Here is a 22,683-nt window from a genome sequence, read left to right as displayed (position 1 = left end):
GTTTCAGTGGGCTCAAATAGCACTGCTGCACTCTCGCACTCACAAATTAATCTTCTTCTCAGCAGACATCTCTGCACGTGCCCAAAACAGAAAGGAACATGTATAGCAGCAATAATTGGGTGGTGGAAACCGAAAACTCAATTTCTGAAGCCTCTATTCCTGAAGATTTTCTCCTTAAATATATAGATTTTTTCAAAAGATAATGTGTTTGACATAATAAGTACTATTTCACTGTGAAAGAAAGGCAGGCCATTTAATATATTTGAATATAATTGAAGTTTAATGAAGAGTGGATCTGCTGTATCCTTATTCCTTCTCGGGTTTTACCTGCTACTTGACTCTGATGTGAAAATACATGAATATGCAACGGGAGATGGAACATTATGCACTACTTTCCTCTAGCTGCCACCCGCTATGCCTGACATCTGTTCTCCACCTCCAGCTTACTTTTTACTCTGCGTTTCACCCTGTCATTCTTCATAAAATGTTCCTCCTCCCTCATTTTTCCACACCTTTTCCCCTTCTTCATCAAAACTTCTTCCTCTCTATCTCGCCTTCACATGAAGCTTCGGTGGCACTCCTCAGAGACCTTCCTGCACACACATGTGCTCCAGCTGCAGAGTGTGAGTGATAATGAAGTGTCTGGGAAAAGAGGATTAGGTGGAGTGGTGGGCATCATCCCTGCGGTATAAACGTTCATCTCTCCCTCAGGAAGGACACATAGCGTGCCTTTCCCCTCAGTCCAACTGGCTATCTTCTTGTAACTCTCAGCTAGCATACTGGGATGGCTGCTGTGGCCCTCAGGAGGCTACAGCGAGGGGGGGTTAACGCAACTACGGGCCCAGCTCCTAGGGGATGCATGGCGTTTCATCCTCTTGACACCCGCCTGTTTATTCTGCACAGCCAGGCTGAGAGGAGCATAACAGACACTGGGAAAGTGAAGATCTTCACCATGGGAACAGGCTGACACAGACAGAAAGATAGATCGAGGGTGAGAGGGAGAGAAGGAAAAAGAGAGGGAGAGAGAAAACTCCTCCTCTTCCCTGTGGTCTGACAAAAAGATGACAGCTTCCCTCTGGAGCTTGCTCTGCCCTCCCTGGGCTGAAACCTCACTTGTAGGCAAGTGGCCTGTCACACACAGCTAACTAGGCTGCCCCATGAGAGATGCAGAAAGCTTGACAGTTTGTTACTAGTTGGCAAAAGGCCACCACAGCAGGTCAGCCTGTGCACGGAAAGTGTCAAAGTAGTGGCACTAATCAGCCACCAACCAGCACTTCAGAGATGCTTACGTGAATATTCCCCTGCCTCTACGCTCACTGCAGGTTTAAACACCCATTATTATCAGTGCACCTGCCACATACTCAGGCCTAAGATCCATACACCCACCCCCAATGCTACTGTAAACACCAGGTACTTGAGAACAATTAGTGCTTTTGTGATGCGTAGTGGTTACAGTGGCATTATGGCATGCACTGTTTAGACAGCGGGAAAACCCAAGAGCCTGGAAGTGTGCCTGTGTGCCTCAGCTGTGGATCAAGCAGTACAATAGAACTCCACCAGCCAACTATAGTTAACATACCATAATTATACATGGTACATTTAGGTTAGAATTGAGCAATTTAGTAACCGTTGCAACCACACCTAGCTCCTCGCACATATTCTGCGTGTGGTCGCATACCACATGTTCAAATTAACACCAAAAACAACAATACAGTGGAATTCTATGCACATCCAGACTGAGGACATGTGTGTGCGTGCATGTGTGGGTGGTTTACAGTGTCCTTAAAACCTGTAAAATGATGAGTTTGTCCACACTAAATGCTTGCCAGAATAAGGTTCTTCTGCCTTGTCTGGTGGCTTCTTATTGATTTACTGGCTCTGCTGAATGGCAATGTCCTGCTAATTTCTTCCATTGATCTTCACTGGTTACTCAATTACCTTCAGCGCTCCTCGATATAGATAGTGGATGGCAAGGAGGGAGCCCCTGATCTAAGGAAACAAATTGTATTAAACTTGAAAGCAAGGCAAACTAAATCAGTAGTTTTGATGTCTGATGTTTCATATAAATCTTTCGCACAAAAATGTTCGTGCAGGTTTTTACAAATGTGTCTAAAAGAAGATTATTAACTCCTTTGTCATTGCCAGTAAGTTTGCCTTTGTTTTTTCACCTAGTGAGTCATGTCCGATGCAACGGAAACCATGTCAGATGCGCAAAAAGAAAAGAAGAAATCCCCCCCAAAAAAGCTGTTGCACGTTGTTCCCAAGATAGAAAATAATAAGTACACACACATTCAATTCAAAAGCTGTGCATGCAAATACAGAAGAAGAAATAAGCAGGGTCATCCAGGTGTCTGAATCTGTTCCCAGTCCACACAAAGGCCAGATGTTGGTGGGTTGTTTAGGTAGTTAGGAAAAGGGTCTATAGATGGTCACTACTCAGTTCAGGGTGTCCAATGAAAACACAGATTTTGATAAACAATGGGGTGTGTATGTTTTGATTTCTGTTTACCTTGTGTCCAACATGTCTGTTACAAGACGTCTGTCATTCTAGTAGTATATATTTTGCAAGAGTTTCTCCAGAGTGCAATTTGAGTAAACACTTTGAAAATAATAGGGTTTGGTATGATTGGTATATTGGCATGTCGGCCATCTCTGAATCATTCTCGAGCATGTGGCCAAGCTCTCAGAGCCTCTTGTGATGTTCTTCTAGCAGCCTTGCCATTGGTTGAGTCTACGGGACGGGGTAGTGCCCTGCTAAGAGCTGTCCCCGTCTGTCAGATCTCATCACTCCATTCTGTATTGCTGGGGGCATTGGGACCAAAACTGACCACTGAGCCAACTGACAAGACAGCTCAGCATCCAGTTATTGCAGAAGAAGAATCACACAAACACAAACACTTTTAGATCTAGACAGACACACTGACATGTCATCATGTGAGCAAATTCATGCACAGACACGTTCACACTAGCACACACACAGTTGCATACAAACGTATACACACACAAGGCAAAAGAAAATGGACAGACCAAATGCACAATCTACCCCCCCAAACAGCCACGATAAAGCCTGTGTTGGACACAAATTTGGTCTGACACTGGGGTTGGTAATTCTTTGAGTTGTCTAAAATCTCAACAACTGACCCAGAAATGCTGGTCCAGGCAGTGAGAGGGGGGTTGTGCGTGAGGCATTGTGGAAGAGAACTAAATTGACACTTTCGTGCCCACTTCTCGAGCCCTGCGGTGGGTGTTCTTACTTTGTCTACAATGGGGGGAGAAACCGAACAAGGTGGAGAGTCCTTCAAATGGGGAGCCTCTGTTGTAGAAAAGCAAGTGAATTACTAAGTGGTTGATATATACGTAAGGGCACTGTTGGATCGCAGAATATCGCTCGTCTCGTCCTCTGATTGAAGTCAAAGGTTGCGTTCTTTTCCTTTCAGAGAAAAGAGAAGAGAGAGGACTGAACAGAGAGAGGGGCTGCAGAGGTCAAACACAAAGGAAAACAAGCAACTGCAATATGTTTACAACAGCCACCCAGAGGGAAGGGGAAGACCTGATTGCAATATCACCTATATTTATTTTCATCTAACGATGCCGAGAAGTCAAGATGGCCTATTGTATAGTTTCATTGTTTTCTTGCAGGAAGAAAATGTGTGCATAAACATAAAATAGGATGCAAACATGTACATACCTGAACTTATAAAACAACGACAATCACATATACAAGTTTTATGCTATTTTAAATACACTGTTCTTTGTACCAAGACTGAAAGACAAAATGTTACAGTGCAGCAAAATGTTCCAGACTCCCGAGCCTCAGCTTCCTCGAGGCTCAACTATTGCCCGAAGGTTTTGAGCTGCAGCTGACAGAGCTATAGCTTTTCAAACTGATAAGGCCCACACGACTATCTCAGTCCACTGGTTCAATATATGATGGGAGAGATTCTGGAGGGGTGGAGGACTTCAAATGACCCCCTCAGTGGCGAAAGGCTGTGAGATGCTGCGTCAGTCTGCAAATTAAACTGAAAGTCGGTGGGTAGGTTACTGAGAATTTCTGGTGCAATTCTCCAGCAGAGAGACACATACACATTACTACCAGCTAAGACAAGGCTGAAAACTGCATGTTTTTTTGCACAATATCGGACCCAAGAAGAAGAAAATAAGTAAGCTTACTCTGTCAATAAAGTCAACTCAAAAAACAAAAATCCAATGCACTTGGTATTCGGATCATCACTAATTTATTCAAACTGTGTAGCTATTAAGTTTTTAAAACAGTTTTACAAATGCAAGAAAATCCAGCTGTCAAGTACAATTAACAACAATTTAAGATACACTTTGCATAATACAGATACTTTGTGAAATGTGTGCATTGCACACACACACATACACACTCTAGAGTGGTTTCCAGGAAGCTTTCCATTTGGTATCAAAGTGCCACAGTGAGTGTCAGAGGAGAAACATCTCTTGGAGTAAGTGCGTCTCTGTGTGGTCCTGGTTAGTCCCACAAAAGCTACACCACAGAAAGCTCCGTGCTGTTGGATATGCTGATTCCTTATTAGAGTTAGGCCCTTTCTCTCACCCACATTGCAGTGCCAGAGATCAAGTGATGTCGTCAACTAGCTAATGACATGACTGCCGCAGGCGACGGCCGGCAGCTTGATTTATACATGGGGACAGGGATGAATCATTCATAGACTAAGAGAGAGATACCAGGACATGTGGCAGCTATATGCCCCTCTCGCCCACTCATGTCCGCAGATACACACCTCTCCATAAATCCCTCGGAGCGCTTTCTTATGTCTCGTAAGCTTAGCGTTACACAACTGACCAGTCCTGTTACCACTGCTCATCATCTCGTCTCTCTGCCTCCTTTTGTCTCTACATTTTTCATAACCCTTTCTCACACTGTCCTTCTCTCCCTCTTGGCGTTCATCGTCTCCCTCACCATTTATTCTTCCCTTCCCATTATGATGCAACGCTAATCCTGAATATGGAACCCACTGTTGTAGGCTAAAATGAATGGCCCACTCATTCTGCATCAATTAGTCCATCCATCACTTCTGATTGGTGGGGTGGGGGCGGGGCCCACGTGGTGACTGTTCAGCATGATGGCAGGAGGGAGAGATGGCATTAGAGAGCACTTTCACGCTGAAATGCAATTTCCATCACTATTTGGGTACGGGAAACTGCAGTCCACCCGGCGACCTTGTCCTGCTAATTTCAGTGAAATGCCCTCTAAATTACGTCATCTGTGCAATAATTGGGTGAAATGATCTGACAGCATGGGGGTACTTCCCAGATAATCATTTTCCGATATGATGACTGATGTTTCCCTTTAGCTATCCGCTGAGATGTCACTGTGCTCGACATAATTGCATATAAAGGCACTTTTCATCCCCTCTTTAAAAAATGCAAGCAATGTTAAACAATGTCAAACAACAGAGAATAACATTTCCATGAGACGAATGATAAATAGATCTTCTTGCCAAAGATAGGCTTTCTTCCATGCTGTGCATACTGGGGTACACATGTGTTAAAGGCAAGGCAACACTTGAGTAGAAGCTTACAGGGCGCTGTTAATGCATAAACTCACTTAGAAGTGCATTACACTTGGGATGTGTGGCGTTAAGTTATTTTATAATTTTACTAAGTAAGTGCAATTTAGAAAATGACTTCTCTGCTTATGCAAGAACGAGGCCAATTCAAATACGTTTTTTTTACATTTTAATTATTTAAATGAATATCACTGGCTAAGGCCTATGCAAGAAGGCACTCCCATATTTGGACGGCACTATAAAAAACAACCATGAAAGAGTAAAATTGCAAAGCTTTGTCCTGAACACAACCTACTGAAAAGAGAGGTAAATATACTGCGTTAACTTTAAATCACATAGAGAAAACAAATACAATATGCTGTGTGAAAACCTTGTAAATAGTTCCTAACAGCAAGGTTAATCCCAGATGCACATTTATATCAGTGTCGTCTCAAGCACACTTTTTAAAAGCACATAGAACATTACAGCACAAATACAAGTTGGACCTAGATCAGAGTGTGACTAACTGCTGATTAAATATGTGGAGATAAATAAATCCCAAGCGCACGGTGCTGACTGAGGAATCTTTGCGTTCAATTTATCATTTTACATTATTTACGTTACTCCGTGGGGAAATACGCTATCTCTGTCATAAGTTATGCTAATGGTGGTTACTACCATCTGTGAACTGAGGACCATCATTCAAGCATAGTGTGCAATCTATGAGTTATGAGAATAATATGTCATTTTTGAGTGATTAATCATATTGAGAAGTTCCGGTGCTGCCTAAGAGCGAAGAGGGCTGCAACAGGGACATAAGGCCACCATGCCGAAACTGTCACATAACACTGTCCTACATCACGACCTCCCCTCCTCCTTGCACAGACACCAGGCTGCAGCCCCCTCCTCTACTCAATAAACAAGCCTCAGGCAGGAGCCAGACAGAGGATAATGGTTCACCTGGAGGTGACAGGAAAAGAAAACAGAGCTCTTTGCATAACGAATGGCTATAGAGATAAGCACAGTGACGGACTTAAGAATCTTGACAAAGGATTACCCAGATGTCCAAAACTGGAAACATTTTCTTTTGTTAAGCATGGTGGAGCACTCTTGTAGTAAGAGCCACTGCCACAGTTACTGCGTAGCTCGGCTTAAATAGCAGTGCTGATGTTGTGGTTCTGCGGTCAGATAAATTTACTGTAAGCACGTCTTCCAACATTTCACCAAAAGGTCACAGATCGCACATTGCATTCCCTCTGTTAATTAGATTTGTAACTTACAAGCATCTGTGTGCACAAGATTTTCTTGGTGAAGCAGCTAAGCCACGTTGCCTTGTCATGTCATGTCATTTCAACTCTACGTCTGATGATATCTTTAGTCGCACAGAAGGGCAAGGAACCATATGACCACCACCACAGCCAGGCATAATCACAGCAAGCATAATTAATCCCATATATTAGAATGTGTTGGTACTTGCTATGACTCATACCACTATTTAGGAAACGTATGAGGCCCCGGAGAGCCGCAGGCACACAGCGCCACAGCCTAGGTTATGTAAGCAATGACAAAAAGCTCATGAGTTCAGTGTGCGTTAGCGGCCCGTGGCTAAATTAGCCCGAGTGAGGATGTACAAAACAGCCATGCAAGTGCCCCGCTGCTTGACTGGAGCAGAGGAAGTAGTCCCAACACAGGAGGAGCGATTTGTTTGGGTGGTCTAGTTAGAGCCTAGTGCTAAATGGGCAATGGTTCTGGTTAGAATGCTAATGAGACAATTCCCCTCCTGGATGGAGACATCAAAGCGAAGTGGAGCTCCCTCTCTCTGGCTACACAGGACTTCATGGTATCATTACATGGCTCAGTGTACGCTCGCAGTGCCTGTGTTTTTGTGTATGCATGTGTGTCAGCGGGTGTGTGAAAGAGAGACAAATGTGGGGATGGGGGGGGGGGGGGGACAGAGAGACAACATGATGTTTACATTAGGTCTATTCTTCTGGGACTGTGCCAGCATCCAGCCATGCTGTGACACACATCACACGAGCAACCCAGTACCATTCATAATTACCCTCTATTCACAGAGGCCTCATTTAGCGTGCTATTATCAGAGATCATGGTTATTTCCCTCTATGTATGTATGAAATCCCAGTGAGACCAACATGTCTAACGCAGATAACAGTGCTATTTTAGTTAACCCCACTGTGTATATAAAACTGAAGATACAACCCAGAGAGAATTCCTATCCGTGATTTCTAAAGATTTAATAGACCATCAGGGCATAACAATGTTTTTTTTTTATTAGGGGAGAGGAGGAGGTTGTCTCACCCTACCCGTGTTGCTGTGCCTAACAACCAACAAAACACTGTGACCACATATTGCCCTTAAATTAATGATAACAAATGCAGAGAGGAGAAACTTTTCTCTCAAAAGATACCTACGCGCATAGCAAAATAACTTCCAGCCATGTAAAGTCACACAACTCACAAAAGTGTGTAGGTGTTAAACTAACTTTCCGTACATAAACTTTGGCCTCGTCCATTTTTCACAAACACTGGCGGGACCCACCTCTACAGCCGTGAGAACTAAACCCGGCTCAGGTGCGTGAGGCCAGCATGATGGATCATCCTGTTGTGAAGCTGCCCCTCTGCAAAGCCCAGAGAAGACAGCTGGGAGATAAGGAAGGGCCCTATACGAGCGCGCATCTCCACTTCACATCGATCCTCGCTGCCACCAAGGCAGGAGGTCTTCACATGCCAAACCGCTGATAGAGGTGGAGGGAGGGCCGCGGTGAGAGCAGACAGAACACTTTTCCAGGTTTAGCAGCCACCTCCGAGTGATAAAGACACTGAAAGATAAAACCCCTCTCGGCCCCGTGTAAAAGACAAACAAGCGCAGAGCTTTGTTTTGAGGAAGGAATAACATCTTCAGCCCTCTTCTAGATTATCTTTCTCCTGGTTATAATTATCTCCTCATTCTTCAGCGTTGTCAAAATAACAAAAACAAGCTGCACAGGAATGCACACGAGATAATTAATAAAATAACACAGATTTGTTGTGGTCATGATTAACACGACATAAAAGGTGTCTTAACTTTTAGAGTTGACTGGCCTTGTATCTCGTGCCAGTAACTTGGCAGGAATAGCATCGCTGGAAGTCAATTAAGAATGAAAGGAGGCTTTGCTATCAAAAATGGCACCAGTGACAATTAGAATTCCTCTGGAGTTAATAAGCACAGCTGCAGGTCACAATCATCTCAAATGTTTGCCTGCTAAATATGACAATAATTGAGATCTCATGTTCCAGTGAATGTGTATTTTTTTCGCTGCTGTGTTGAAACAGAGCAATCTGACCTAAGACCTCTTATAAGGTGAAGAAGAACCTGGATCAATCATCACAGCTACACAATGTAAGATTCAGAGGACTGTAAAAAGATGATTTGGCCAAAAACATAACAATAATGAAAACATAACAGTGTTGAAAATTGCTTCTTGCATTCCTCTGTACGTGGTAAATCAATACCGAGAGTTGACTGCAGCGGAGACTGACAATCAGAGGGACAGTCCATCCAGCTTTACAGGGCCGGGCTTGTTTATGAAGACGACTGTTCGTGACCTCTGATCTCAATCACTGAAGTTCTTCAGTTGTGTGCCGAGGGCCTCTCCATGTCACTGATTCAGATTGGGATGCCGCACTGCCATGCAACAATGGCTGGAAAATTTGCAGTCTTAACCATGTGTCAGACAAGATGAGGGCCACTCCAGGCTTCATGATTAGATGTGAATAAGACTTCAACACCTCTGTGTGCACTCTAATGGACACCGTTGTTAGCTATGCTGTGATTTTGATGTTGCTTTACATCCATCCCTTGATGACTCACATTTCATGCAAGGTGTTCGCATCCTGATGAATAAATAAATGAAAGGATGTGACAGTAAAGAGCATTATTATGAGTCGACATACTGTTATTTTATAAAATAAATATCTTGAATGTCTGTAAAGAGAGACTACATAATTAGGAAGAAAATGTGACATTCAGCTTTATGGTTACAAAAAACAACTACTGGCTAAATGAATGTAGGATTTATGCATAGATACATTCATATTTGCCAAAATGTAGATGTTGCAGAAACCTTTAAACTCCTAAAATAACCATTTCAACCACAAAAAAAACAGGAAATGCTATTTATTATTTGATGTATTTGATCGACGTACCAATGTCTAATATTGCTACAGCTGGAAGCTCTCAGGGGACAGTGACGCATTCAAAGTGACAGTCAACACAGATGGATAAACAGATTCGGCTGAAGCAGTGACCTTATTTCATTGTCTTACCGTTCCCGCATACCATCAAAAAAAAAAAAGCCACTAGACTGGAAATTAACATTCCGCATTTATAAGTGGGTGCATTTTACCCCAACTCATCTCAGTGTGCTGAGGAATGATTATTTCAATCATGTCACTGTAAAAGTCAGATTTCAGAGGAGAAGAACAGTGGGATTGGGCAGGAGCTTTCTATTCTGGGAGTTCCCTACCCATTATTCCTACACCACGGTCGGCTGCCTCAGATTTCCTCTGTTGCTTTGATGATAATGTTCTTCGGCAGGCCGCTAAAGTAATGACCATCTCGCAGTGTGGCACATTGCAAGGTTGCTCTGCACTACACTCTAATGTTTTGGCCTCACGTTCAGCCACATTTAACACAGACACTTGAAACTAAGTAGACACTAATGTCTGCCACGAACCCAGAGAAGAATATGCATGTGTCATTCGCCAGATCTGATGAGTACAACTTTAATTGCTTTGATGCCACAGGAACAAACAATGAAATGATGAGATGAAAATCAAAGGCGTTCACTCACCTCCTCCTCCTCCCAGAAGACTGGAGTTTGCTGAAAAGAGGAAAACAACATGAATCAGTAAATGTCAAAGAGTAAAGAAATATTCAGTCAGCAATATCTGGCCATTGTAGTTTAAATTCTTAAAATATACAAGTCTGATATTTTCATAAATACACATATTTGACTATATGAACCCATAAAAACCCATGAAAAAATCCCTGCGTCACTTCAGTATATTTTCAAAGCACTTAAAAGAAAACTGGAGAAGTTTCTTTTATTGCTTTGTTTTATTTTCCCGATCAAAGCAGTAGCTGCGAGGGAGATTATGTGGAGAAGAGAGGAGGGTTGTGTTGGTATGAGGCGCCAAGAAGAACCTAAAATTGGCTTGAATGAATATGTTAAGATTCAACACTTTCTCAGATAAACGTGAAATCGCACATTTCGATCCCTGAGTCTTGCAATACAGGTTTTGCATTTTTAAAGGTTGCTTCCAATAACACTCCCTGAGTCATCCAGCAGTACCAGGTAACAGGAAACCAATCAAATAGTTTGTTTATCAAATCTCCCATAGACAGAGATGGTCATTGTGTATAGATTTTTTTTTCCTTTTTCTTTTTTTGGAATATTAAATTTGCAAGTTGGCAACAAGCGTGTGATCCAGTCAGCAGCTAATTTCAATATACACCACTTGGCAGATTTCTGCCTTGGCAACATGACAAATGCTATGCTCAATAAAACATGTGGTCCATTAAAAACAATTAACAGTGGCCTGTAGATGGAGACGGTTGAATACTGCTGTAAAACATAGAGATCCTGATTTCACCATCGTGGGATCTGCTTGTTTCTTTACGGGAAAATGTCAAACATGGCGATGGACATGGGCGGAAAGGAACTCCTCTGTACCAATCTGAAGCTGTATCCAGATCCGGGAAACAGGGTCCAGACAAGTTTGCGTTTCGAATATGAAGAACGCAGCATATTGCTCAGGTCAGACTTGTTCATAACCACAGAAGCATCCAGTTAAGGGGCAGAGCCCATGAGCAGAGGACGCAGGGAGCACAACAAAAGCTCTAGAGTTCCGTTTTCCTTCAAAGTTGACATGTTCGTCTACATCTTCTGAGATATGTGTGGTCACTGACACGCCCACTCGTGAATAAGCCTGCTGGGGGGGGGGCTGGCACAAAAACTTTTGGAAAATGTCAGTTGAACATTTGCATTCTCATATGCAGCTCCTCTGGGAATTGTCTGGACATCAGTGCATGTCTGAAAGCAGCTTTAGAGAGTGAAGCTTCACTCTCACATAAGCCCTTTTTTACACAGCCTGTATTAAAAAGATACAAACACAGAGAGGGGGCCACTGTTGTTCCAGAAATAAGCCAACAGCAGAGGTGGTCACAGAGACAGATCGATGTTTGTGTCAAAGGGGGAGCCAGCATGGCAGGAAGGATGCGGACACTGTTGAGTTACACGTCACGCCTCTAATTTGGGAACTCCAGCATGCTACGTTAAAAAGAAACACACACACAGGGGGAGTGTCAAGGCGCTGGCTTTGTTTGATTCAGAGTAAACAAGCCAAGCTGGCATAAGGATCGCAAGAGCAATATAAAATAAATATTTATCTGTTTAAACGAGACCATTGATACATAACTGTCAGTCTGTTGTCAGCTTAAAGAGTATGTCATCTTCCTAGGTTCACCGTGGTGTACCAGTTCAACAGAAGGTAACATCTGACTGCTATTCCAAGTGGAGAGCACATCATTAAAAATGAAAATATTTTCATTTTGCCAGATCTGTCAGTTTGAGATATCCGTTGCACATAAGAGGAGAAAGATTAGAGGGGATTTAAAGTACATCTGTTAATTTGGGTGTTACTGAGAGTAGGTAGTGTATGTGTTTGAAGTCTAGTTCATAGAGAGGGCACTGGAAGAATCATTCACTGCAACGCGGCTTTAATGATCGTCAGCTCCAGCTACAGGATTGGTCATTGATCATTAGCACTGAACACTGCCCCTTTTAAACGACTATTTTATTTTTTTTAAACGTTTCCGTGCACACGCAACAGATAGTGAACGTGTTGGTCGGGTAGAGCTCTCCCATCACACAACAGACCTGTGGCTATTATTTTTTTTTTCCCTGATTACATGTGGACCTACTGGAGTTCAGTCAGTTTCCACACCTTTGTGTTGCACCATTATGGTGTCGCATTGTTCTCGTTTGAGCAGCAAACATATGAGTGGGCACCGAGACAAAGAAAGCTTTCCCACTGCAGAATTTGTTTCATCAAAGGGCTTTTGTTTAGTGTGTGTGTGTGCGCATGCATACAGTATGAGCATAATATACACACACACACACACAAAAACAGCAACTCAAACGGGTGTACTGACAATCCACTGTCATGTTTACAATAGCACCTCTCCAGGTTTTTCTGTGATGAAAAAGACGCCCGTGCTCACCAAGCTTTTGTTGAGCTATGGAATCTGACAGCTATCAACAGCAAGCACACAAACACACCACTCAAATCATTTCCTCAACAGCCTTGTATTTACTGGTTTTTCAGTTCATATTTTAAAACCATTGCTAAATAGGTTGTTTCAGGCTTTTGTTACCACAGGTACCTATGATTTGAAAGTAAATGCCTGCAAATGTGCTCAGCAGTTTTTTTGTTATGATGTGTTAAGATTGTTATTTATCTATCTATCAGTACAATGAAAGTTATAGTTTCAGTGCCACTTCAGAGCAAGTTATACTATGCTAGTTTTCAGCAAAGTCTATCATCACTGTCAAGTCTCCTGGGGAGTCTTTCTATTCCTGAGCTATTAAAACACTGGGGTTTAATTACCTGACATTATGGAAATGTATACCTGAGGGGGGCGCTTCATTTACTCCACACCTAATCAGAGATCGGAGATGTGGTTGCTAATCAGTCTGAAAACTCTCCTGCGCGCGTGTGTATCTGCATAACGCGGGGTAGAGGTAGTAGTGAATGGGGTTGTCAGCAGGTTGAGATATTAGATGCTTTCTAACCACATCTGACTCGGTGTGTTCACGGCGATCGCCCACTGGGAGATGAAGAGCGTTCGACAGCCATCTCATCTCTGCAGTGGGTTTGACAAATCTGGAAGTAGGGAGGGGTAGAAAACGCTGCTTTATGCCTTTTCATTTCACCCTCTCCCTGCATCCTCTCCTTTAATGATCAGAATGTCATGGCACATGTTTTGGCAGTTTATCTTTAGGCGCACTGTGCAGCGCGCACACAGTATCTCTAACCTACGGAGTCAGTGCGCTTAGCCCACAGCAATACATATCAAGGGAGACATTAAAATCTAAAAGTGGTTGGGCACTCACTTTAACAATCTGTCTTCAAACGCAAGACAAATAGGGAACAGCTGCTAGAAGAGCAGACCTCCAGCAGCAGCGCTACACTCTTCGTACCAAAGGTTGTGAGCTTATTCAGTATGACTTGTCTGAAAAGTGCTTCAATTATCTTGAGTGATGCATATTTTATAGTGTGTATTAATTATAAACCAGCTCTCCTCGCTGTTTGTGCCTGCCCTGGGCTCAGTTTGGCTATCTTGTGGTGGATCAACACATTTCTGCCGATAGGGAAACAGTGGGAGAGCCAACAATTAGTATTATCAGAAGACCATTATCTGTTTCTTCTACAGTGGCTGTGCACCTACACGTGGACTTGTCTCTGGATGTGTGTTTAATGGTTTTTTCACTTTACTATCCTCTTTTTCTAAGGTCTGTCACACCGACCCCTGGAGAATTTCAGGAATCAATTTTTTTCTTCAAGGACAGAACAGACCACATCTACACCTCTCTACATAGATCCTATCGCTGCGGTGATCTTTGAGTTTTAAAGTTTCACAGAAAGCGAAATATTTCTTGTAGTGGTAAAGATAAGCCTTAAAGGTTTGTAATGTGCCAGTTAATGAGGAGGAAAAGGAAAGCCTAGGGATGAGGAGGCCGTAGCTTGGAGCTTGTCAGGAGTGCTGCTTCTTCCCAGTAGTAACCACAACATGGGCCATAAATCTCAGTGGAAGGGCACCCAGACGGCCTGGAGATGGCAGGTCATTAGGAACTGCTGGTCCACGGCGTTAGGCCGGCCCATCAAACACATGCCTGCACTGTCACTACGGGAACACCCACTTCCTGCCTGCCCTTTGAACCCCTTAAGCCCCCCTCACAGCAACCTCATATATCCCTCAGCCAATGACAGTGCAGTGGGGCCTCTGCTGTGTATTCTCACAGCAAGAAAATATTGATAAGAGGAGCCGGAGCCAGAGAGCGTGACAGCTCCAGTGTATGAATTGTGGCACTGCGTCAGGAAGCCAGCACAGACACAAACACGGTGCAAAAGGAATGGGGAAACTGGCCCCTTGTCTCAGTGTGACAATATATTTGCAGAGCATTCATAAAAGTGGCTTGTGCACTTCAGCGTGCGAGCCCTGTGTGTGCAGAAGGCAGTGAGGCGTGGATCTGGGTTGCGTGTTTGGTGTCGTCAGCAGAGCCCTAGATCATGCAGTTAAATGGGAAGTGCTAGTGCATAACCACGAAACCTCAAGGCAGTAAACAGATCCTCTCTCTACCTTCTGGTCCCCGCCACCTTAACTGAACCCTTTACATATGGCTCCTTCGAATACACACTCAGCGTATCCTCAGCAGCCTCTACCATGCCTCTCCATAAGCTCAGAGGTTAACAGTGTACTCCACTGTGACTCTGGCATAAAAGTATGGTACAGAAACTAATACAATAAAGTTTTATGGTTCAGGTTGCTTGCTCCGTTGCAAACAGATAGGTTGCTGAGTCAAAAAAATCTTGTTGCAATTTTTCAAATCAACCACGGCTGCCACTGCAATATAAAGTTATCTGTGTCTGTTGACGTTAACAGGTATTTTAAAAATATTTATCTGTCAGTTTAAGGCTACATCCATTTGGAAGTGGCATTTTCAAACAAAAATTATCTTTGTCCATGCAAGCGTTTGGGCTCATCAGTTTAATACCTGCACATACTAACACGCCTGAAAACATATATCGTGTGACCATTCACGTACACTGGGCATGCACGTGTCGGTGTAAACAGGAAGGCATGCGCATCAAGCTGGACACAGGAATTGTTGTAGGTCGCTTGTAAAAGGCTGTAACATTGTAAAATGTAGAATTTAACTGCACAGCTGCTGTTAGCAAAAACTACAGGGTCAGCAATTCTTTGTAACTGATTATGCATGTCGCGTTTCTTAAACTGTTAGCCGAGGCAAATGCTGGTTGTTTCCTTCCAGAGGAGTTCATGTGATAGGAGCTTGATGAATCAGTAAAGGTTATGTTGTGACCTAATCAGGATCAAAAAGACCCGATCAGTAAGCTGTTGTGAGCTTTAGGTTCCAAATATTTCAGTTTCTGCCCATCCAGCCAAAAAAAGGACCAGGAGCATTTCCAAACTTCTCAGTTTTGGCATCTCTAAAACTACGGAGTTGTAGCATAATACTTAAAATTGATGTAGCATAATAGAGATAGCATGTTGTGTAGTGACCGAATGGTGCTTTATGAATTTAAAATTCCAATTTAAGCAAGTGTGAATTAACACACAAAAACTGCCCCCAAACAAAAGCATAAACTAGGTCAATAAAGCAGCTCTGTGTTCTTAAGTCTCCCTCTATTATTCTGCTTTAATTACAATGCACATTCACGGCTTGTTTGACAGGCACAGATTAGCATCTATAGTGAAGTGAAAAGGGAAGGCCTGAAATACTGAAGAAGACAGTTGACAGAAACAAAGAGACGATCATTTGCGGAGTTGGTTGACACTTAGATGGTCATGAGATGTTCCTCCTCGTAGTGTTCTAATGTCTCACATGTCAGCTCTGAATGTCGACGTTCAAAGAGCCAGTGGAGTGAAAGACTGGCAAATTCTTTTTGATTGGAATAATGTGCTGCTCCACACACAAGCACACACACTCACACTTTTCCACTTCACCAGTCTTCCTAACAAGCATTGCCACTGCCTGTGCACACACATGCTCCCACGCACATACACACAATGCTGCACAAATGGAAATTGTCAGTCTCGGATTTGATATCTACAGCAACCGATCTCATGACTGTGGAACTCTGTGTTAAATCGGAGCTATTCTAACCTTTAATGATGGGGACCTTTTTTCTTTTAGTAGCTGCCGAAACTCACATAAATAGAAATAAAACCTAAACGAGCCACTAGTTGTGCGATGAGAGAAGCGAGGCAACAGTGGTATTTCTTATTTGTGGCACATTAAAAATGCATGCTACACCACACATGCTGCCTCGCCTGATAATACTGGTTGGCATTTTTGTTCTTTATAGCTTCTAGTAGTCCCCAAGGAGCCAGCCTGAGCCAGACAAACTTGCGGAAGAGGTGGCACGATCCCAGCAGCACATTCACACACACACCCAAAAAAAATAAAGCCTAAAGCCTGGCTCATGATCCATGTGGAATGAAATGCAGGAGTGTCAGCATGATGCAACTGTGGCTGAACCAAGTGAGAGAGTCTGTGCTCCACACAAGAGCATGCAATAACAACAAATTATTTTCACAATAACCATCAGAGCATTATCTCAATATTGATGTGTCAAAGTATTATCCACATTTCACTGAGTTGACTGAAGCAGTTTGTTTCCATTTCTACAGAGGAAAGAAAAATGTTGAATGGGGCAAAGATGTTCCGGTACCATATAATCTATGTCAATGTTTTACTTTCTTGAATTAAATATTGCCAATTTACTTGAATGTTTTAGGTGAATGGTAGAAATTACTTCTTTGCCGCTGTGAAAACAGCTCTAGCCAGTAGAAGTACAATACAATTGCCGTTTTGGAGCGATGACGAAGAAGAGATTTCCATTTTTAAAAAATGCAGTTTTATCTGCAACTAATATACTTTAAACACGTGGTATTACATCAATATATAATTGCCAATTCCCAACCCATAATATTCAGCAGTATCTGAGGCAATTTGATGCTGGTATCCATATCAGAACATCTCTAGAATGGAGTTGCACTGTTTGACATCAGAACATACAAGTTAAACTTCATTCAGAGTATACTATGAGCTGTACAAAGCCTGTCTTTCATCTCAGCTAACAATGATGTTTTAGTGTTTTTCTGCCTTGACAACTTTTAGAAGGACCTTGTCGCAAACCCTTTTTCCCCCATTTATTGGGTTGTTATGTTAAATTGATTTGGTGCTGGCAACATAAAGCGAGACTCATTACTCATGTGTATTGATACTCTGTCGGCTTCCAGCACAAACTAAATTTCCATTAAGTTACATGATGGGTGGAACTTTCGGCTGCTTTAGTATTTTCAGTTCAAGCACTTAAAAGCTCGTCTGGATCAAAGGTGCGGTTGGTGACTGTGAGATTCCTTCACTGCTGAATACAATGCTTTGTGTGTTGCCATACCGACCTCAGCCATGTGGATGTGTTGTTGTGTGAAGCATCTTTTGACCCGTGACAGTGTCCGTGGTTACGTACAAGACATGTTTGTGTGTAAATCAACGCAATGTGACTGGTATTTTGGTTTGATTTAACTTTTAAATACTCATTACAATATCAGGAGACAGTGAGTGGCTTCTTAAACCTATTCATGTTTTAATAGGACTTGTCATAGACTGTCGATGGAAACGATGTTGTTTTTGCAGCTTCCTTCAAGTACTACAGTAATACTGTTGTGATGTCTGAATGTATCAATGTGACAACAGGCTGGTGTCACTGTGATTAATCCCTTTCCTCCGCAGGCTTGTCACCTTCATAACAAAGCAACAATACCAGATGCCAAAGCCAGCCCACACGTCTATTGTTATAATTACCTGACCTTCAAATCCACATTAATGAGCCCAGGATGATCCCATTCTCTTTCATCATTTGGCTTCCGAGCCCTCCTTTTATCTAACAAGGTCACCTTTCACAGCACTGCTTCTCCCTGAAATACACATCCCCCTCATAAATATACATCTACCTGCATCTGCTCAACCCCCCAATCCTGAGAAGGGAGCTTGGAGAAATTACAAGAAAATAAAGCTGTAGGTGGGCTCCGCAAAGCGCTCGTTTGTATTTCTTCTGAAGTTGACACCAAGGGAAAGTCAATGCCACCAAAGTAAGACACAGAAAACAACTTTCTAGGCGCTCAAGTGTTACTTCATAATTCTTTTCAACACTAAAAACCGACATCATGACCACGAAGGAGAGAGACTCACCGCAAGGGCTCTGAAGACTCTGAAGAAGAAAGAGCAGGGCTAATTAATTAAGTTGTTTCAATCCGTTCCCATTATTTTAATCACAAATGCACCGTGGTTGTCATAACAACACAAAAAAATATTTGCGGTTTGTGAGAAAGCCCAATAACAGAAAAACAACACATTCAATTATTCATTTCTTGTATTATATTTCAACCACAGAAGGGAGAAAGGGGCTGTGGTTGAATTTGGAGAATTTGGAAATAAGGTACTGCATGAACCATTTTTTTAAATTTGGAGTTGTTGAAAGTAAAGAAAATCTGTGACAACTTAAATCAAAATATTAAATGATGTCGTCTGGAGAGAGCAAAGTGTCACAAATATCCACACAAATGAACCAAATGAAATGGGCTAATGACACGTATAGAAGTTTACGGTAGAATATTCTCACATGTATGTCTTCTCATCTTAGAGCAGCTATTTGCTCATGAGCCTTAGGCGATCATACAGAACACTAAAAATACATGAGATATTTACAGAACGTACAATTTAACTGTTGATTAAGATATGTGATGAAAAGAAAATCCATGATGAAATCAAGCGGGGCTTTATTCACTCGGAAAAAAATAAAGTTTTAATAAACAAAATCTTAAATAACACAGCAAGATATTTCAACTGATAGTCACCAATTCAGTGTGCCGACTCTGGAGAGGCACAGTCATTTTCTGGTTGAGATGAAATAGGTTATCTGCAGACTTCACTGGGTGCACGTCACTGTGGAGCACTGGTGGGATTTGGACCAGCAGCTGCATATTAGGGATTTATCCAGTCTCATTTCTGGATTTATCGGCCTGCGTTAACGTAGCCTCTCCCTTACTGGTGATCAGGCTTGTTGGTGTGGTAAAGACCCACATGGCTCCTCAGGGCCTTCACAGTCCACTACCCCCAGCTAGGTACCCGCCAGGCAGCCAGACAGTTCACCTCACTGTATCCAAAATAACATGGCTGGGACGGAAGAGCCAGGACAGCATTAAATTGGAGAGCCACAGTAACTGAAGTGTGATTTTTGAATCGACTCCTTTTTACATATCACTGCTTTCTCTTTGCTGAAAAATAATGTCTGGGAATGAGGGTCTTGCCCTTGATAGCTAGGCCAAAGGATGCACACTCAGAATTAGAAGCTATATAGCTGAAGAACACTGCATTATGAAGGAGAGCATTGTCTTTCTAGCACTAAATGTATTTGAACTTCTCTTACTTCCTTAGCAAAATGCACTTAACCGGCACTTAAGAGAATCCATTCTCACCAGCGTCTATTTGATCACAGCGGTGCAAGTGTTGAGGTGATGTGTGAAGCGAGCCCAGGCTTCAGAAGTACGCGTTTATGTCAGAGAAGCCCGTTTTATACAGAGATCACATTGCCATTAAGAAAGGAGCCCTCATTACGCCACTATTACTTGTTTACAGTGAAACAGATAAAAACCTGCATATTAACGATCCCAATCAAGCGCAACATTTAACATCATTGTCTGTATTGGGTATGAACCAGTGTACATTTCTACAGTACGTAAAGCAATATGCCCCAATATACCCTCCTTCCTCTCGTTCCCAGCAGACTAGGCACTGCTGCCTGCCATCAGTCAAAAACAAGAATGCATACACTCTTTGCAAACAGCAACAATGTACTATTATATTTACAGAGACATCCAATGGCGAGTGGTATCCTGAGATGCATATGGAGACACATTCTAATGCCAGGTATGAAGTGAAGTGATCAGATCACCCAAGATGTGTGTTCAAACCAGACATGAGCAGGTTCAGTGATCCCACATCACAGGCCACATTATCAGACTAGAAACTGAAAAGTTTAATTCTACAGAAAATTCTATGTATCTACATCTATATATGAAATGGAAGCTAGCTGTGAGAGTTATTGCTTTTCTGCACTGTAATCATTTAAGAGCGAGACACAAATTAAATATCGTGTATTGGTAGTGTTATGGAAGTTTTCTGGAAGCTGATGAAAGGAGAACTCAGACAGCAGCTGATGTCTTATGCAGAATAATTTAATGTAGACTTGATGCATTAAGGAGACCAGAATGTGGAACAAAATAACACTAACAGAGTAACATGAGTAATTATCACCCCCAGGTCTGAAGATGTCTCCCACAGCATCCCCATATATCTCCCTCTACTTGTGTCACCCATTCTAACAGCACATCAATGAATGGCTAGAATTGATATCACTCTCTATGCAACATGTAGGTGTTCACATCCTGTTGGATAATGGTGTAATACACAAAAGAGTTGAAGGTGGTGTCTCTCTGTCTGGGGCATCTGAGTTACATATGAAAGTCTGTAAGCGTAGTCACTAGAATGTACTGTTGGTTGGTCCTTTATCTATAACCTGACCTTGTATACTGCTTAGAGAGAGAAGAGAGTATCTGTGGAATTAGTCAGACACTCTTCTCTTAATGGTGTACAGATATCATGTAATATACATAATATATACATAGTATGGTATATAGTGTCATATACAGTAATGTTTGAGGATATATGAAAATTCCTCAACAGATAGTATATAGACATCATACAGTGATACAAAATGTCATAGGCCACAGAATTGGATTAATTGTTTCGTGCTACAGGTAATAAATAGGAAACTGAACCCTCAACTGCATAATACTGTTTCCACCTATATAATTACAGTTGCTGCTACTTGAGCAACAGCTGTATTGTCTTAGGTACATAGATGTCATGGTCTCCAACAATAATAGTGTAACACTGTATTGAGCTTCTTTCTTTTGTATCACGTATGGATCACACGCTGTTCACTTCTCCACATCAAACGTCTTTTTTCCATAAACACACTTACACAGAATCCCAGCGGATAAATTCCTGCTCTGCAGCCTTTTGTTGCAACAAAACAAGACAACCTGGTTCAATTGCTTATTCAAGGAGATTTTGAAAAAAAACATACACAGCCTCTGAAATAGTAAAGCACACTGCTGACACCATGAGAATTATACAATCAGACAGGCAAGGGTGGTTTTCTTTTGGCAGCGTCTCCAAATAATCCTGAGCCTGAATAAATCATTGAATTGGTGAGATGAAGAGCGTTAAAGAGTTAAATATTCCATCTTTCAGGATTTTTTCCACCACGGTTTTTGATGTTCTGCTTAAAGACTCATTCAGTTTGTCAACTCGAATTGATTTGATCCATCTGTCTTCTCAAATCAGGTTTACAGTGTTTCTCACTTGTCTGAAAACATCCTGTCATCCTCTGACTACCTTTTAATGGCATTTAAACAGAGGACACGGTTCGGCTTAATAGAACCTCTTTAACCCGTCAAAGGATATTAGCCGGAGAATAATGCAAAGTCTGCTTTCATCCACATTTGCCTGAACTGAAATCATCAAATGTTGTGTGACCAGGAATTGGCTTCCACGTAAGCCATGTGCGCACAACCACAGCCTTTTTTATTCAGCCTGCATTTCAATTCAGCATATAAATCTCAGAACTATTTTTGCATCAGAAGGTGTTCCGCTTACATACACACAGGAGAACGGGACACATAATCAACCACATCAAACTAAATAATTGACAGATGTGTAGCTGGCGGAGAGACTAAAACAGTCATCTTGGGGATACTTAACAAGGAGAATAGACTGGCAATGGTTATATCTCTCTAAATGATATTGCCGTCCTCCTGCTGAACTTCGCAGCGCTGCTTAATTGCAGCCGTTGGCTTGCCTCCAAGCTCTTTATTTCTTCCCTATACTCCCCAACACACAACCAACGTATCCATCTTATATGCTGGGCTGTGTAGTAAAGCCAAGATTTACAAATGATTTTCTCCCACTGATGTAGTGATGAAAAGCATGTACATTAACCGTTGCGTGGAAAGTAAATAAGCTTGTGTTAGTGTAGCTTTAAGATTTCCTGTTGGCTTTTGAAAAATGCCTGTAAGAGTCAAAGGCCTTTTTTCAGCACCAGGGAAGTTTAAGTGAGGATGCCAGCACAAACAGACGACAGTACAGACGCCTCTGTGTCTTTCTCAAACAGTTCAACATCTATTATTAGAGGCGAGCAGCTAAAGAATATGGGTAATG

General features: G+C 42.2%; 1 protein-coding gene across 3 annotated transcripts in view; it reads right to left on the bottom strand.

Moving 5' to 3' along the window:
* macrod2 (mono-ADP ribosylhydrolase 2) overlaps positions 1–22,683 on the bottom strand; it is a 402,121-nt gene that overhangs the window by 272,188 nt on the left and 107,250 nt on the right. For all 3 annotated transcript variants that reach the window (XM_020094321.2, XM_069538689.1, XM_069538690.1), the window contains exon 4: positions 10,384–10,413. In XM_020094321.2, the coding sequence (XP_019949880.2) occupies positions 10,384–10,413 (30 nt within the window). The remainder of the gene's footprint in view (positions 1–10,383; positions 10,414–22,683) is intronic.

Source organism: Paralichthys olivaceus, chromosome 14 (assembly GCF_024713975.1).
Source record: "Paralichthys olivaceus isolate ysfri-2021 chromosome 14, ASM2471397v2, whole genome shotgun sequence".
Classification (NCBI taxonomy): domain Eukaryota; kingdom Metazoa; phylum Chordata; class Actinopteri; order Pleuronectiformes; family Paralichthyidae; genus Paralichthys; species Paralichthys olivaceus.
The sequence above is the reverse complement of the archived record's forward strand: the minus strand, read 5'-3'. Positions and strand labels throughout refer to the sequence as shown.